At 38.6% G+C, this 19,527-nt stretch overlaps 1 protein-coding gene across 7 annotated transcripts in view; it reads right to left on the bottom strand.

Moving 5' to 3' along the window:
• Positions 1 to 19,527, bottom strand: part of LOC139462556 (homeodomain-interacting protein kinase 2-like) — a 59,499-nt gene that overhangs the window by 13,899 nt on the left and 26,073 nt on the right. The window contains exons 3-10 of one of the 7 annotated variants that reach the window (XM_071244368.1): positions 9,814 to 9,937; positions 7,601 to 7,723; positions 6,788 to 6,886; positions 5,933 to 6,117; positions 5,311 to 5,473; positions 3,884 to 4,112; positions 3,144 to 3,232; positions 992 to 1,066 (exon numbers count right to left, since the gene is read on the bottom strand). In XM_071244368.1, the coding sequence (XP_071100469.1) occupies positions 992 to 1,066; positions 3,144 to 3,232; positions 3,884 to 4,112; positions 5,311 to 5,473; positions 5,933 to 6,117; positions 6,788 to 6,886; positions 7,601 to 7,723; positions 9,814 to 9,937 (1,087 nt within the window). The remainder of the gene's footprint in view (positions 1 to 991; positions 1,067 to 3,143; positions 3,233 to 3,883; positions 4,113 to 5,310; positions 5,474 to 5,932; positions 6,118 to 6,787; positions 6,887 to 7,600; positions 7,724 to 9,813; positions 9,938 to 19,527) is intronic. The other 6 variants (XM_071244370.1, XM_071244369.1, XM_071244371.1 and 3 more) reach the window with 6 other exon arrangements.

The following is a 19,527-nucleotide window of genomic DNA, read 5'->3' as shown; positions in this document are numbered from 1 at the left end:
TTTATGCCTAATATATCAAAGTTTAAGGCACAGATAACAGCATCCATACAGGCGAAGTACCTATGAACTCAAATCATATCCCTTCCCTAACCAAACCATGAAAATGAACCCACCACCACCCAACGGTTCACAAATTTAGTTTTCTTAACTGATTTACTCTTCAATAAATGTATGTCATTGCTGGTATAACTACATTGAAAACATTGCCATCAATACTATTGTCTATTTCACTTTCAAAAAATAATATTAGGCACACGTCCACTATCCCCACAAACCTGCCCAATGTTTGAGCTAAAAGTGAGGCTAGTGGAAAAATGCCTACTTAACTGCTTGCATTAATGATAATTATTCCGACTAGAGTTGCATATAATAGCTGTTTCAGTTAAACATCATTTCTGAAAAGTATTTTTTTAATTCATTTTTTGTGATGTTGAGAATTCATTCCTCCTTCACCCGTATGGACCTCGACTATGACAGTTCAAGATGTTGGTACTTTGCAGGGATTTACCCAGGCCTTCAGAGAGGCCAATATTCGACCGAAGTCTGGAGCAAATGTCAATAAAAATTCCAAAATTGGAATTAAATATATCCCAACTCATGTTAATAAAGTTATAACTACTGTAATGACTTTGTTGAGGTAATAATATATCACCGATAACAAGGCCAATATAGAGGAAGAGGCTTTAATACTTTATAATACATTACTGTGATGTTATAATACCTCAAAATTAGGGAAAATAAGAGCTTTTTAGAAATCACAATTTTGAATAAAATAAGTATCCACCATCCCACACATTTTTTTCAATTTGCATGCCGAGGGCACTTAGTTCAGATACCTAGATAATTCCCTGCTTTGAGGCAACAAGAGAGAGTAGAGCCTATTGTCCTTGGTCTGAAGATGTGCACTAAGCTAAAGGCAAGTTACTACACTCAAACAGGTAGGCTTGTACTACTACAAAAGAGAAGAAAACATAACCAAAGTGTTACATACTGCCATGAACACTTGTCTACCATTGTCAATCATGGTGACAGGGGTGAGGTGGTGCTGAGACTGCTGAACAGTCTGCTACAAATAAACAAATACTCTACTGTTAATCCCACGCACACCGTCGTCCTACTTCAGACCCTCGTCATACCTTATACCACCTACCCACTTGTCAGGCTCCATCCCTTTGTCATGTCCCTTTTCATTCTCCCACACCCTCTTCATCTTTCCCCACCCTCTTCTTCATACTCTCCTCATACCCCACACCCTGACCATCATCCTTCCTTCTACCCCTTGTCATCCTTCCTTCTACCCCTTGTCATCCTTCCTTCTACCCCTTGTCATCCTCCCACCCTACTGTCATACCCTCCACACTGATTGTCATCCTCCCACCCTTGTGTCATACCCTCCACACTGATTGTCATCCTCCCACCCTATTATCATACCCTCCACACTGATTGTCATCCTCCCACCCTTGTGTCATACCCTCCACACTGATTGTCATCCTCCCACCCTATTGTCATACCCTCCACACTGATTGTCATCCTCCCACCCTATTGTCATACCCTCCACACTGATTGTCATCCTCCCACACTATTGTCATACCCTCCACACTGATTGTCATCCTCCCACCCTATTGTCATACCCTCCACACTGATTGTCATCCTCCCACCCTTGTGTCATACCCTCCACACTGATTGTCATCCTCCCACCCTTGTGTCATACCCTCCACACTGATTGTCATCCTCCCACCCTTGTGTCATACCCTCCACACTGATTGTCATCCTCCCACCCTACTGTCATACCCTCCACACTGATTGTCATCCTCCCACCCTTGTGTCATACCCTCCACACTGATTGTCATCCTCCCACCCTATTGTCATACCCTCCACACTGATTGTCATCCTCCCACCCTATTGTCATACCCTCCACACTGATTGTCATCCTTCCCCCCACAAACCCTATCACCGCCCATCCCCCTTTGTTATCCCCTACACACAGATCCTTGTGTACCTTCCCCAACAAGAGGGGTCCCCAGGCAAGACACTACATCCCCACAGGGTTCTCAATATCATAGCAAGCAGGAGTCTCCATAAAGGAGCACAAGATTCAATACTAACATTTTGAAAAAATGAAAATAAAGTCAAATCCTTGAAATTTTACACAATCCTGAGGAGATTATTCAGCTTGTCAGTGAACTTTGAGAAACCTGCAACTAAAGTACTCAAGGAAATGAAAAAAAGCCCGGTTTTTTTCGACTTCAGATCTTAAATAAATGCAGATAATATACAAAATATGTAAATATTCAAACAACTAAATTAGTAAAAATTGGGCCTTGGCACAAATACAGCGTATCAAATGTTTTTATGCCTTTTTAAACGTAAGAGTGTGTAAAAATGTGAATAAAACAGACTATTGAAACAGGGAATAACCAGGTGTAAGTAGATCAAGGTGACCTATGACACCTTGACGACAGGTGAGAACAGGTGCATAATGTCTGTTTCTGCTATGTCAATTTGGACTTAGTTTTATTTTTGAATGTTGAAAGTGCCGACAAATTACCTCCTGTAAAGTACATTTTGTATTGTTCACTGAGATCAAACTAGCAAATCCAGACTAGTACTTTTCGAGTTGTTTTATTATTTCGTATTTACAGCTACGTAACACTTTGTGTCGATTTTTAAATTGAGAAAAACAGGGTTTTTTCATTTCTGTGAGTACTTTAGTGACTTCCACTCCATCCCAGGTGTATTTGCCCCCATACCCAAGTAGTTACAAATGGCTTAAACAGGCTGGAAATACTGTTTTCATCCTGATAGACACAGGTTTCAAGATCATATTTTAAACATTTCTTCATTTGCTTTACACATTTCAATTGCTGAACATCCACACCAAAACTAAACACAGCAAGTTATATGGTATGATGTGAGATTAAAGTGGTGTGGGGGAAATCAGATACGCCAAAACGCATCTACATTATCCTCACTGGCAAACAGTGTTTCTCTGCCAAATGATTAAGTTCTGAAAATATTTCAGGGAAATCAAGTTGTTATCTGCAGACACTCCTGAGCTGAAAGTGGAATTATGAGTACAGCATGATTGTTCATTGACCTGACCCTGTTACCCAGGTCAAGTTGACCAGGTCGAGCTGACCTACCTGACTGATGAGCTGAGGTTGTAGCTGCAGGGTCTGGGTGGCCTGGGTTACCATGGGAACACCACTGGGTCGGGTGGGGGAATTAAGACCTGAAACAATACTCAATACAATAACAATCCATGCTTCAAAACAAAATTGTCAAGTTTCCTACATATTCCTACAGATATCAATAATGAAAACTTACATGAATACATATTATGTGTCCTCTATCAACAAAATGGAAACAAAACAATGGCATCAGTTGTTTGTTTTACATGAAGGATAATATGAAAAGGAAGATTTACAAGATAGAGAAAATTTGAAATACATTTCTCATTATTTTGTAAATTGTTTGTTTGTTGATTAATGCCACACTCAGCAATATTCCAGCTATATGATGGCAGCCTGTAAATAATTGAGTCTGGACAGACAATTCAGTGATTGATATCATAAGCATTGAATTACGCAGTTAGGGTACGATGACATGTATCAACCAAGTCAGCGAGTGGGACCACCCAATTCCGTTAGTTGCCTCTTAAGAAAAGCATAGTGGCCTCTTACGACATGGGTTACTGAAGACCAATTCCAACCTGGATCTACACAGGTCTTTTATTAGTATAGTAGGTGGCCAACCCATAGTGTGTCCTTCTCATTAAATTCAAAGAGCAAAAGGTCACACCCATGAAACTATTGAAATTTACACCCCCGGTAATGAAATAAACATTCATTTATTTAAACTGCTGGTTAAAGCTGTGACCTACCTGGCAAGGTAGCTGGTACGACAAGAGATGGCATACACAGCGGTTGTCGGAAGGGGTCTGTACGATTGAATTGAGCCCCGCTCCTCTGCGCTGTAATCTGCTGGTTGAGTTGCTGTCCCACCTGGGGGGGTTGATATGACAGGTAGGTCCCAGACTGGAGGGAGTACTGGAGATACGGGATCTCCGTGCTCTGGTGGGACGTTCCGCCTAGGTTCTGGGATGCCATCTGCTGATCATTATCATAAGCAATATTACATGAGCAAATATACCAGAATGATTTTGAGGAGACAAACTATCTGTTCAAAATGACACTGTTGAGGTGCCATGATAGTCCATCTTCCCAAGGCAAGGACTTAAACTGACTATAAAATCCAGTTTCCACCATTGTCGAAATTTCAAGGCTCGATCATCACTTGCATTTGCTTCAAACAAAATGGTGGCGCCCGATCAAGATGATCTGATCTGATCGATGATGAAGATCTATAGAGTAATAAAACGGGTCAACCCACAAGGGCATCAAATAACTTGAGCACCTTGATTAAAAGATGAAAAGATTTCCAAAATATCTGTCGATGCCCAGTCGGCGGTACACATACTTTACAAATCCTGCATTTGACTGAAAACTGCATTTTGAAATCCATGTGGTTTACGAACCACAGGTCTCTTCATAATGCGATTTTGATTGGACTATGCATAACCAAAATGTACCCTGGGAATTCCAGCCTAGTTCGGCAAGGGTGGAAACTGGACTGTTATGGTCAGTTAACACCCTTGCCTCGGGAAGATGTGATAATCACATGAAATCCTTCACAAGGCCTTGCTTTAAGTTTCATGCTAAATGAGCTAAAACAAAGTTCCAGAATAATTTAGGTGCCAGAAGGTAAAATTATATCAGTTCAAAATCAGACTGGGAGATGATCGTCACAGGAAATACTTCACATAGCCTCTATTGCAAGAAGCACAATCCAATGAATCTATACAATATGTGATTGACAATCGGATTTAATGCCGATCTTTGCAATATTGGAACCACATAAATGGGTGTCATACATGGTGTGCAAGCTGGGAATCAAACCCAGGTCTTCAGCCAGACAAGGCAGTGCTTTATCCATGAGGTAGGGATGCAACTTTGCACCAACTTGCAGGACTCAGTTTGTCTGTCTAATGTTAAAGTAAGTCACTATCTAAGAACCACTTGTTACACTGAGGACTTGAACCCATCATCCCAACTATCTAATAGTCACTTGAACAAGACTACCAAATCCTGCCCATATTGATATGCGACAGGATTATTTCAATTCGGCCCCTTACTAGTTGTAGAATAAACAATCGAGATAAAAAATATTAGCCCTTAAGATGATACAGGAGGGCATTACAAAGAAGCCCAACAATGAAAAGAGCAGAACAGATTCAAGAAGGGCAAGTACCTGAGAATGTAATGCGTTTATCTGGTTGTTGAATGTGACTGTGAAGTTGCCGTTGGATGACGGCACCACGTTTGTCATCATACTGTTGCTGTTCTGGTTCATGTCGTACACAGACGTTCTCTGTCGTCGACAGATCTCCATTGCCTGAACACTTTGTTTTGTTCTGAAAAAAATGAGACAATATAGAATTGTCCCCCTTTGATAATTCACAAAATATTTGCCATGGCAAAAGATAAACTTCTATACAACAAAGAGAGCACATTGAACTATTCTACTTGGAAAATGTATATAATACGGACATTTTACAACATCTCTGCTTCTTGTAAACAACTTTTTTCTCACATGCCATGAAATGGACATATGGCACTGATAAAACAAGGATCATAATCAGGCTGAAACTGGGATCTAAATCTGTGATCATAGGCTCCTGGCAGACCTAAGGGGCACAATTCTGCTACATAAGGTGCCTTTGACTGGAGATCAGATGGTAAGTCTTCCAGGGTGATCACATATCCATATAGTACCAGTCCAAAAAGACAAAACAATATGACTGCATTATCCCTGAATCATATCTTCAACAAGATCGAATCTCATCCCCAGATGGAACAGAAACTGAACGTACATGTTGGTATGAGCATAATCCACCAGGTGCCCCATGCCTATAAAGTGATGATTTAACGCCTCGCCCGGCGTGATGCGTCGCTCTTGGTCCAAGGTCAACATTCGCTTGAGAAGGTCAATGAATTCACGGCGGTCCACTTTCTCCGCCAAGAGTTCACTTCCTTCCAAGTCTGTTGGAACGTTGATCTGGAACACAAAATTGCACTTTAACTTTGCACAGTTTATTTCACATTGTACGTGTATGCCTTTTGCCCCATTGTTTAATATAAAAAGTGAGTTTGTTAATAAATATTTAAAAATTTGCAGTCTCTGCCAAACAGTCTTCCAGCCCGAACTTGGCGGTTAGCTGTCTTAGTACCTTTTGTGTTAATGTATGTTGTTTTATTAGCTGATCTTACTAGACTGAACAGAAATTTTCTAGACTCAGGCTTCAGACTAGTGTAAAAGTTGCAGAATGCCTACAGGGTCTGTCTTAGAATCAAAACAAAGCATACAATGCATACATATAAGTTGATAAACAAAAACTTGATTACATTTTGTAACAATTCTTTTTGCAGCTTTACATCAATAAAATGTGTCATCACATATCATACACATGCAGCCAACCCCACACTTGCATGACAAGTAAACTCACAAACCCTAAGGTTTCACTACCCTCCTTAGCAAATCTCAATTTCATATGAAACATTTATTTTACAAGACTATGGGGAAATCACAGCTTTAAATAGCAAAAGGAAGGCTGTTCAAACAAGTATACTCTACAAGCAGGTTAACTACAGAGACGCAGCTAGCTAGCCAGGGTGTGAAAGTGTGTAGAGTGTGTGGAGTATGCGAAAAGAAAGCTAAAGCTATTTACTCTCATTCCCACCTGACCAATGTCGTCCAGGCAATTGAAGATGTACTTCCTTGCCTCTTTGGACTTGATTTTAGTTTCTGCTTCATGTTCCTCAGGGGACTGAAACAGAAACACATTGGTGTCATCCAACTGTACATGGAACACAAGTCTCAGCTAGTCCAACATCGTGACAAACATATTAAATCTAAACTGAAACAATGTTAGTGTTCGAAAATGAGAAAGAAACTCAGGGGCACTTGTCATAACCCAGGGATTTATCTGGGCCTGCCCAGAGACCAATTTCTGTTAGTCTGTCAGTAAAATTCCTAAATTGGAAATAAAATCCTTCTCAATTCATGTTCATATATTGACATTAATAATGGTACGACCATGTAAGGACTTGTACTTCTCTGATAACACATAAACATGATAAAGGGGAATAAGCTTTAATTCTTAGTTGTAGAGTATTATTTACATTGGTAAAATACCTTTGAATTTAAGAAAAGGGGAAAAAACCTCCGAAAATCCCAATATTGAACAAACTTATTTCTTCCCTAACATTTTTGCCAACGTAACTTCTGTTTGGAATCCTAGATAAACCCCTGTAACCATTATTTTGAATATTTGAGATTGATAGGGTGCTGGACTAAATTTGAACACTGAAATAGTACTAATCATTTATCATAGTGCATCAGAGTGTTTTGCATCAGAGTGTTTTGTTTCATTACTTTTGTTAGGACAGATCTAACAATCAGTCAATGGCCTTAAAATAGAACTGATACAAAACCCTGACAAATGGACAGGTATGTACTTGATACATTGTAGCACACTGACCTTCAACCTCCAGAATGGGTAACTACTATCGGTATTGTCTCGCACAAAGAAGCGCGTCGTCTTAGTGGCCGAGCTAAGCATGTGTTCAGCAGGTAGCCCTTGGGTTTGGGAAACATAACGAATCTGAAACAGATCAAAACTCATGTCACATGTGATCAATTGCACCATCACTTTCATCAAGTCCCTGCAAACACCTTGCAGGGATTGCTTTCTGAAACTAATGTTAGAGAAGAGAATAATACTACAGCCTTAGAAATTTGTCTGTTTGAGACTAGTCCTTTGGGAACTTCATTTTACTAGTCCTCTTAGTTTGTACGTACAGTGATCCCTCGCTATTGTGCTCTTCGATAAAGCGCTACCTCGGTTACTACGCGCGGTAAGGCATGGCTCCCCAACTTTATGTACACTTTTAATACTGAGAGTTTTACGCAGACATAATTGTATTGTTGTTCGTTGTTCATTTGCACATAACGCTTCTCATTGCATAATGAACCGTTTATCGCTGAATGGAGTTCTAATAATCTGTTTGAAAACATCCGCGGCAAGTCCTGGAAATACGATTGTTCAACTAGTTAACTTTTCACACTATACATCCTTTGATCTTAGAAGCGCATGCATGCAATAAAAGAGAACCACAAGCGAAGTTTATATTCTTAATTAGTGGACAATCCAATTTGAGGCGACACTGTCACACACATGTCACAACGCGGCGGTCATTCCTTTTGATTCGGATCAGGTAACCGTATCAAGCCAATTAGTCTGGCTTGAATGTGTATCTATATTTGTATGAATGTGTATGAATGCGCATAGTGCTGGTCAAAACTCTCGTTTTCCGTATTTTAAGCAACATGACCAATCAATGCCACTCGGGTGGAAATTTGCCATTTCCCGACTCCAGGGGCAGGTAGAAATACGAGGTCGGGCAACAAAATCACTTATTTTAACTTGTCCTGAGGCAAGTAATATTGGAAATTTCTATCACTGTCTACATGTCTAACTACTGGTAAAATGGTACAGTAAATTAGCTGAGAGAACATCGCCTGTTTTTTTTCCGTAGTTATAACAAGCGATTTAATTGGATTAAAATTTGTTTCTAATGACACTTTCTTGCCGAAATCTGCTACAAGTTTCGTGATTGGTCAATTTTGACCATGTGACCTCAGGCAGCCAATCAAATTATAGGTGTGATACCATGCTCGTGTTTGATAAATTTCAGAAGTTGGCGAAAGATTTTTGTTAAATCGTGTTATTCTGAACGTTTTAAGCAGGAAATCACGATATATATTAAAAATATGGAACTTCGTGAATGTATTGTGCTAGGTTACGAGCTGTGACAAAGATTTTTCATGCATATATTTTTGCATTAAACGTTGTGTCCGAGCCGAGAATTCAAGACGACGAAAGCCGAGATGTCATTTGACTTACATTACACGCGATCGCACGAAACGATGGAAATAATAACTTAGATGTAAGTTTGATTACTTTTAGATATATTTTTGTTGATTTTATTTATCACTTTCTATAATATATTTAAAGATTTACTTAAAACGTCTTTATTTTGCTCTTTGACATGTTCGATGCAGACCCGTTGTCGAAATGTGTGTCCGAGAGTTTTATTTTCAATAACATCGCGGGAAATAGTGAAAAAAAAATTAATTTATCGATAAAAAATGATAAATTGAAATGGAATACGTATTTCAGACATTGTGAAATGTGACAGATTCAATAAATGAATGATATTACAGGTAGATCTAGGTCCATAAAAATATATACTATTTTGACGTGACGTGAGATAAACACAGATTGATGATTTGAGACTTGCCGAGCGTGCTCCCCCGCCTCGGCGTTGGTCAAACGGCTCATCGTCTACAACGCCCACCAATTATTTGGACCCCATTGGTAGCATTGTAGCGAGGGACCACTGTAGCTAGTCCTGTGTGACCGAGACAAAGATGCTGACTCTTTCTGTCAGTTTTATTCCGTTCCAATTTGAAGCAAAATTGAAGCATTGACAGTTGGTTCAGAATTATAGCCCTCAAATGATACCAGTGTTAGAGTAGTTTCAGTCATATTTTATTCACCTCCATTTTTTAATATTATTAACTTTATCATATTTCTATGTTGACCTTTTCAAACTTTTGGCATAACCTGTAAAACAATAAATAAAACAAACAACTGTAAAAACATGAGTTAAGCTAATACAAGGTACTCACTTGGTCATATTCTGACGACCCTGGATAGAGGGGCCAGCCCAAGAACAGCTCTGCTATGACACATCCTAGGGACCACATGTCAATAGCCTCACAGAACGGCAAGCCCAGCAATATCTCTGGCGCCCTGGAACAAAGTACACCATGTTACAACATTGACAACATACTGACCAGCATATATACTCTCAGAAACAATAGTAAATTTATTTCAAGGCAAGGGCACACAAAAGGTCCCAATCTGGACCTCTGTCAACAAAGCTATCTCAGTGCTAAGATGTTAGCAACTCCCATTCCTTAACAATGAGTTAAGACAGTATGTAGATTGGACATGCTTTTGTGGAAGCAGCCTTGGACCTCGTTGTACAAAACGATCTTACCTATGATAATTGTAAGTTTATGTTTAACGTATGGGAGTTACGATTGCCTTTAGCTCCAAGATCACTGGAAAATCAAACCCAGAACTAGTACATTCCAACATATCCATTTGGCTACCCTTTCCATTAAAATAAAAAGAACATCAATTCTATGCAATAAGGACTTCTTGAAGCCTTCTTCCAACATGGTCTCCTCAGGATCATTATTTGAGTATCACAATGACACTCAAACTAATTTCATACAACTCCAGACCACCATAACACTCATCAAATTGTAATCATTCATAATCTATTTCTTACCCTTTCTAAGGACACTTCTTCCCCGACTCTGTCCATAACTTGCCAATAAATAATTAACCTGTCCCTATTGTAGCAGCTACCCCCTATTTTATTTCCTGAGCAGACTTACCGGCATGGAGCAGGGGGTCTGAGTATGTGAGTCACAAATATTTCTGAGTAAGCCAAATACACAGGATTCCTGTCTCAGTCAAAATAGAACCTGGGTCAGTGAAACCCTGTTTCATAATCTGTGGGAATTTAACTGGGGCAATCCAAAGTGAGTGAGGGTTTGGGGGTGGACAGTGTTATAATATTCACACTGAACTCAACAATAAACCAGCTATATGACATAGGCCTGTAAAATAGTTTAGTACTATGCCATCAGGGTACAATGACCACTGACCACTGACCACTGACCACCCGGTCCTCTTAGCCACCTGATTAAAGCAAAGGTCACTGGGGACCTATTTTAAACCAGAATACCTGTGCCTACCACACTCAAAGCCTGCATTACTTGAACAACATTAATATCTCCACACAACCAGGAGAGTCTATTTCTGTATTTCCTACACGAACGGCCAGGACACAAGACAAAGCTTCTCACAGAGGAAATACAGTTTCTGTCTTGCATTCGGTGTCTGTGATTTTGTGATTGCATTCAGGAATAGTTATTTGTAATCGCTACTTCATATTCCTGATCTGTATCGTATTCTCCACTTGTTACAGCCCTATTCACAAGTGGTCTAGTAGCAGTAACCTAATAACTATTCTTATCTTAACGCTAAATTCTCCTGAAATGGATAGTTCAGGATAGTCATGTAATGAACATAAAGACTTTGGCACAGACTGACGTCAGGTAGCAACAGGCTCTTTTTGTACAGACACCGAGATGTATTCCAAGATGTTGGTAATTTTCTAAGGGGGTCTTTGATAGGCATTTATAAGTTCGGAGAACATGAATACATACACTTACAAAGCATACACCTGATGAAGGAGCAAGCAAAGAATAACAGAAGATGCTGTCCACAAAAAGTGTCATGTATTCATTTTCTACAGGGGCTACAGAGAAATGTTGCCAGTGTTATGAGCCAGGGCATTTTTACAACCAAGCTCATGTGGGTGGTCTTGTCAGTGTGGCATGGACAGCACCCAACTGACAAGAAGGTTCACCAGGTTGAATAACTCCAAGGAACAACGTACAGATAAACTGTCAGTCTACAATCAATACCATTTTATTACATACAATGTTTGTTTCGTACAGAGAAATAGTGTGCACGGGAACACGTAGCGTGCAAGTATAAACAATGAACCACTGTGATCTAGTAGTGTAGGAGAGCTTTAAGGTTACAGGTGCTGATCGCCCTTTCACCCCTAGCTGTATCCAGTGTCAAGAGAGACTACCCTGCATGGTAGATGCCCATTAAAGTATACCTCTACAGGTCTTTATCTGTCCAAACTGTCTTCATGTATCCAGTGTAGTCATTTACTGTTTGGTTAAAATATATCATAAAACAAATTGATGTACGAACAAATAAATCAAACTTGCAAGGACTGACAATTTGCCTGACACACAATACAGATGCATATACTAATATAATACAATGTACACATATGCGCTGGTTATAACTTATTGTTCTATATTTCCATGCATCCTGACATAATCAAAAGTGTAGCAAGCATAAATATTGTTTTCTTATTATTTGATAAACAAATGTTATGACAATTAATAAAGGAAGAATGGGTGAGTTACAAATTGTCGATATTAACAGTCTGCCAATATGCTTTTATTCATTGAAGGAGTACAGGGCAATATGAGATATCTTCCCTGGGATTGATCTAGTTTGCCAACAAATACATGTGCAAGCAATAAACTCAATATAAACTTATTTTCTGTCTGGGTGCAATATTAATATGAGCCATAAGTTTGTAGTACTGGCCAGGGTTTATCTAAAGGCCCATCAGTTTGGTCGATTGAACATAGTGTAATAATAGACAGTGGGACCATCGATGTCTAGAACCAGAATTACCCTGTACTTATTGGTATGAATATTTCACTGGCATTTTCACGAAGCTCTACTGGACAAGCAACAACACAGTCTATGAACATGCTATCATTTAGTCGAACCTGACATAACTGTCCACACAGACTTGACACAGGAAGACCAAGACTCATTACCTACCAGCTGTTCACACTAGATTAGATCAATACTCCCATCTCTAATCAGTAGACTAACGCTTTTTTATACATAATTTTGATAGAAACAAGCAATTCTATATAAATTGAAAAGGATGGGAGATGAGATGGGAGATTCAGATCTTATGAAAAATCTTGCCTCATTTAGCCCTATATCATCACAGTAAGGGCTGGGAGGATGGGAAAATAACAGTTCATGGACTTTAATAAGTTACTATATACTTGTAAGTGTTAACCTTAAACAGTCATACATCACAAAGGAAACTGTATGAAAACTGAATGTCTGATAAAATTCCTAGTTTCTTAAGATCTTAGGTAAAAGCTGGGTAGCAAGATTTTCAGCCAACAATATCAATTCGACAGAAATTTCAGCTAAGTCAATAAATAACAGCACTGTCATACGTAAGATTGAAAGCAAATGGCGTCTCCATAAAAGACGACAAACCAGTTAATTTAACAAGGTCGGGCACTGCTGAACAACCAGATTTATACTCCAGTTTTCTGGGTGTTTTTATCCTTGAACTTGGTATCCCTTTTAGGGTAAAACATCATTCCATTTCATTTTGTATTTCAGTAAAAAAACCGAATGACTGTCAATATGACTTGTCGCGACAGCTTATTCATGGACCATATGCCTGTTCATAATTGAGAATGGAAGAAAAGAGGTCCTGGTCATGACTTAAATGTGAACTAGTTTGGGGTGACTCTAAATTCAAGTATTATTGCTGCAAACATCAAAGATGCCCCTTAAATTCTATTGCTGAACGATACAGACCAGGAAATTATTATATTTGAAGGAACAGTACAACTTGATGATGTATTCAGTTTTACTTCAAGTTTTCAGACTGATGGATTCTTGAAAATCAACCCGATACTCTTAAGGAAGTGCTTTAAAACAAAAGCTGTTATTTCCTCCTGTATTCCCCAATGAATATGGTAAAACTTGATAATATTATATACTACAAATTGTAATTCTCCCAATGTCACTATCATGTCCCCAGTTAAAGATATCCCAGATCCAGGACTGTACAGTTCATCAGGTATGTTCAAAATCATCCGCTTCCTCCATCTATTCCAGCAGACAAAACCCCACCCCAACATTGTGCATTTCAACCTGATACCACAACTCTAGTCTGTCATATGGACACTGGAACAAATATATATCCAATACAGCTAATGCAAGTCCATAATATTTGGCAAATCTAGATTAATGCAGTATCTGAAAATGAAGGGAGTCTATGGGCTCCTTCTTATTATAGTTTTATAACTATAATAATAAAGCTGTTTTGTCTGTACAATATGTTCATTTCAGAGACTAAATGTAAGTCTACAACAACCCAACAACTTCACTGACACCATTTTCCTGCTTGCCAACTCACCCCAACAAGTACACAAAGATTATGCCACACAACAATTAAGCTATTCTAACAAGGAAATTAAACACTAAAATCTTACAAATAGCATAAAATGTACTGTGTCTATAAACTATTTCTAACCAAGAGATCTGACAAATTTATTAGGGTTAGAACAGAGCTACCTGCCCTGAGCTACTGACAACAAACAAGTGTGTTATCAGATGCTGATATGAGGAGATAGGCAGCGAGCTACAGTCCTTCAAGCTACCGCTGTTGTTTACATCTTCTTGGCTCTCATCATCGAGGGAGGAAGGCCAGGCCAGTGTACCAAATATGGCTTCCCTGTCAGTACGCTACGGCCAGACAACATGTTTACCTTGCCTGTTACAAAACAGCAGCGATAACTTATGGTGGAGGAAATAATGTTAGTCGTGGGTCGACGTATTCTTGGCTGTGGTCGATTTTGTCGGCAATAATGACATGATCATGGCACCATCCATGGGGGGTATTTTCTCATTGGCTTGATCAGATCTCTACAGGATAAAAGTGTATCAGAGAACACGCAGATTCAAATCAGTGAAATATGGACCTCATATATTATTGATTCACCAAGGCTTAAACTCAAGACGCTCAAGGGTATTAAGGAAAAGTCTCGTAAAACGAGGAAAAGAAAGTATTTATTCAATTTCGAAGACTCAAACCTTTGTAAATCTTTTGTTACTGGAGTCAAACTGTGTTCCCCATGAAGGTTGTATTTTTAGATGTGATACGATTGTAAGGGCATCATGTTTCAAGGATCCTCGTCTTTGTGACTGGATTGTCACAAAAGCAGTTATATATGTCAGTGAAATAGAAAACAAGGTAGATTGATGTGTCAATTTCACAGAAAGAGAGACAGAAAAAACAACTGCTCACGATGACAATTTTCTGGAAAATATTCTGCCTGAAATGGGGCAATTTACTTCAACAAGGTAATCAAACTACCTGTTTTAATAATTACTGGTCCTGATTAATATCTATGTAACGTCAAAGACTGTCCAGTAGACTGGTGTACTGTCAACACAGAAAAGCATGACAGAAACAACCAATAGGCGATCATTATATCAGCTGCTTGGTGCCAAATATTGTGCACACATACTACCCTTTCCTTGACACATATGAGGTTAACTCGAACAGTTGGCTCCCTAAACATTATATATACTCACCACCAAAAGAAACACGAATTTCATACATCTTGGTTAATATATGAAGTTTTACTCATATTCAGGAGATATTAGATTGGATTAACGCACAAACATGCTGGTATGTTGTGTGAACCGATGCTCATGAATGCATCACATGTGACGTCATAGATCCATGACTCGATATGCACCATTTGTCTCGTGCAGGATTAGCGTGTAAAATTTGAAATCACGTGCAGCATATCATGGTAAGAATAAAGACACTCTGAGGTAACACTTGACTGATTGTTATTTTTGTCATTAATTGGTACACATTGGAAACATCTCCTCTAACATACACACTTCTCTAAGTGTTTCTATAGTTCAGGTTTCTTTTGGTGTGAGTATATATACATCACAATGTCTACTGCTTCAGATGACAAATACTTGATTTTGAAGAGAAACAGGATACATTGATTCAAATACGCAGAATTCCTTATTCAGAAAAGAAATTTGCATTAAATTTTGTCTCAATTTCATCCTGGAGTTATGGCTATTTCTAAAGCAGAACTTATGTCAGTCAGGTCATTATCCTCCAGAAATGGCGACTTCTCTGCTTCTTGCCATCTTTTCTACTGAAACAGAGCCTAGCTAGCTTAATTGACTCCTGTTCGCCAACAGCCTAGTGGCAAGCTCATTTTCCATATAATGACTTCTCCAGCCGAACATATTGACAACCATACACAGGGGGTAATATGCTTCACTGTATCGAACTGCCGCTAATTGTGCGACACACCGCCTATTGTACACTAGTCATACGGCTATTTTCTACCCTGGCAATGACGCATGTTGTGTTATTTACCTTATCAACAGGTGTCAGTAGGCGTCAGGCATCTGTTTTAATTATTTATACATGACACTGTTCTCAGACAAAATACATCTCAAAATATTTGTTTCTTGTTGTGCCCTGGCTTTCGAATAAGAATATCCCAGTCATATAGATCCTGATGTTAATAATGAAATATCATCAGATTAAATATTATGGCACAAAAATGTAAGGACCCCAGGACATAGTTCAACATTATATTTATAGCATGAAAGTTTAAGTACCACAGAACCCCAGGTGCATTCTCATTCCCAGCTTGTGACCCGTTAGTAAATAAATAACAACATTTTGAGCAGTTTATGTAATCAAGTGGAAAAAAACTACCATAGCTACTAAAGACATTTCTAAAAATCAAGAAAATTTCAGCAAAAACACCCAAGCTTCTCGAGCATATTCAAAGTTCAGATACAAAACAACAAAATTATATTATGCAAAATTTCCTTAAAACTACACTAGTTTCCTCATAACAAAAATAATTCCTGATAAAACTTGAGATCTGCCCTAAATAAGCGGAACATTAGCCAGTTTGAGTTGACACAGTCAGGAGGGAGGACAGTTACATTTCACTCTGTCAAGCCGCCAAACCAGAGCATCCTTCCTGCCCAGAGAGGTGTTGCAACAGCGGCCATTGATCTAGGCCATCACAAACACAGGACTGGTTGTGAAGAAGGCCACACCTTGATTTAGGAACCTTTGTAGGCCATACCATCCTCATAACATTGTTACTTAAACACTTTGAAGAAATATATTTACTTCATTTGTTTCAAATTTATAAATATTCAAAGCCAATCATGTTTTATTAATATATGTTGTTTTATGTGGATTTCAAAAATAATTACAACAGAAGAATTTATCATTTGATCATAAAAATTCATGTTTGAAGTGGAAACGTGAAACAACACATCCATAAGAGTTGAACAAGCTGACTGTACAGACTCCATTCACACCAGCTTGCTTAAAAACCTATTGTCCCTTAATTAAACTAGCGCTTTAGAAGACGGATCAATAAATCCATAAAAGGAAGTCAACACAAACCTACTTAACAATATTTAAAGTTTTCCACAATAACTTCACTGTATGACTTTTACTCTCAAGCAACACAAACTGAAGGTTTTACACCCCCCCCCCCCCCCCCCCCCCCCCCTACACACACACACAAGGGGAAATGCCCTGACCCCTGGAGCTAGAGGCAGGGAGTGTGTTCCCCTGCCCTGCTGCTGCACAAATCTAAACACATGGCTTCCATTGTCTTGTAACCCACAGTTCTTGTGCTCAATAAAACTCATATCTTGGTTGGCTTGCCTCAATATTCGGACAGACTTGCTTAATGGAAGGTGTAAAAGTATCTAAATTGAAATGTAGACCTTGCCTGACATATTTGTGTCGCTGTTTTGTTGGACTCCTTGATGTATGTCAACTTTGCAAGGGCAGTATCTTTTTCATTTTGTACTGTTCTAGAAGCCGCATGTGCAGATAACGCATGGAAAATTCCACTTCAACAGTCAAGCCAAATGAAGCCATCAATTGAAGGATAAAACTGCACATCAAGGATAAAGATACACCAAATATTATTGTATGCTTAATTTGTTTCTTAGTTTAACAGTATATCAAAACACTGATGTTAATAATAATTAATTACTTATTATAGATAATCCGTGGTTATAACATTATATTTTGTATTGCTTCTTTGTATTGTTATCCTCACATTATGTATCTGATGATGTATATATTTTAATATCACTGTTTTCTTGGGTACAGATGGGACATGTTATTTCAATAGTATATTACATTATGTTGGTTGATATGAGTGTCTGAAGTTAATCTATTGTGATACATATCAAATACATAGGATATGTGAATTTGTCAATATAGTATGGTTATGCAGAGGGGGTTGTGGCATGACGACCAGGTTATATATTTATCGTATTCACATTTTGTGTACAAGACAATTTTTGTGTATGATAAAAGCTTAAGAGATATTTTTTCAGTTTGGTAAAATGAAAAATCAAATTTTTTTTAGGTATCTGTTTATATAGTTTATAAAATATCGTCACTGTTTCTACATAGAATGTTTGCCCCAAAAAATCTTGTATCTTAACTACAATCTAATAAGCTTCAATTTCAGACAAGGCTAATCATGAATACAGCACAAGGGAAAATTGCATCCAAAGATACCTTGGCTTTACATCAAGAACAGGCACACATTCTCTTCACAGGTCACTAAACCACAAGAGTTCTTGAAAATCCACCACAATCAACGCCACCGTTTTCAGCTAGCTAGCCTTCTAAAGCCTTGCTGATAGTACTATTTATACCACAAAACAACCAAAACGTCAAAAGACTTGTCAGCAAGTGAGTAGGGTCGGCCCCCTATCTCCACTCCAACTAGCACACCCTTATTCTAAACTTTAAGACTTCAAAGTCTCATTAGAATAGCTGTTGAATAATGACGAGAAAATCAGGCACCACGGCCTTCATTCAATGGGCTTTCTAACAAGCAAGCACAGGAATTACACCTGACAAACAGCTAGTGAGAGACAACAAAAGCTGGCCCCCGCCAGTCACACATTGTCAAAGGCATCGCACGCCCTGACCAACCTTTGCTCTGCACCTGTATTCAAATTAGTGGTCGCGTTTATCTTTAAGACGATGACAATATCGTCTGCAAACTTCCAACACAATTATTAAGGGATATTTGTAAAGGATTCCTGTGGCTATAAGATGTAAGAAGTGTCATGTCATGTCATGTCATGTCATGTCATGGTTTGTTTTGAACAAAGGTTGGCCCTGCTTAAACATGTGTCATGCAAGGTGGATGGGAGCTGCTCAGAATTATATGTAACCGTCCACCTGTCTAAATGTTAAAGTCATCTCAGTTTCCAAACAAATACTGATCTCATCACTTCTGTAAAATAGTCTATTTTCACATTTCCAGCTCCAAATAAGTATAAGAAAGAAAATTATAATGAAAAAATGTCGCAAATTTTACCAGTTTTGCAACAGCAAAGTAACTGAATTTTCCTAAATTCTCAAGTTCTCAAATCGTATTGCTTAAAGGTTTTCAAGTTTTAAAATTAGTGGAGGCGCATAAGCTGTGCAACTCCTGATGCAGACGAACCAGATACTTCTTTCTGTAGCTACAGGGAAATGTGTTTGAGAGCAGCTCTTTGTCGATGACGACAGGCAAGAAATCTTTCCTGGTGTAATTGCGTGACCCCAGGCTAACGGTTTATTTTCGGATTTACTAGCTGTATTCAAGCACTTTTTAGTCATGCCATGAAAACTCTAACGTTGTCCTAGACTGAGAGGAATTGATTTAAGAGGTCTTCTCTACACATCATTTCCTGTGTGCGGCAACTAAATTCTTTGAAATATTGAAATTAATCATCTCCATCATACCCAGGAGATTTGTTGACATGAAAATTGTCGTCACAATAAATATTCAGTTTTTTCTCCTTATCTTTGAAAG

The sequence above is a fragment of the Haliotis cracherodii genome, unplaced genomic scaffold, assembly GCF_022045235.1.
Source record: "Haliotis cracherodii isolate W230 unplaced genomic scaffold, xgHalCrac1.p SCAF_15, whole genome shotgun sequence".
In the NCBI taxonomy this organism is placed as follows: Eukaryota; Metazoa; Mollusca; class Gastropoda; order Lepetellida; family Haliotidae; genus Haliotis; species Haliotis cracherodii.
This window is presented reverse-complemented; position numbering and strand designations above follow the sequence as displayed.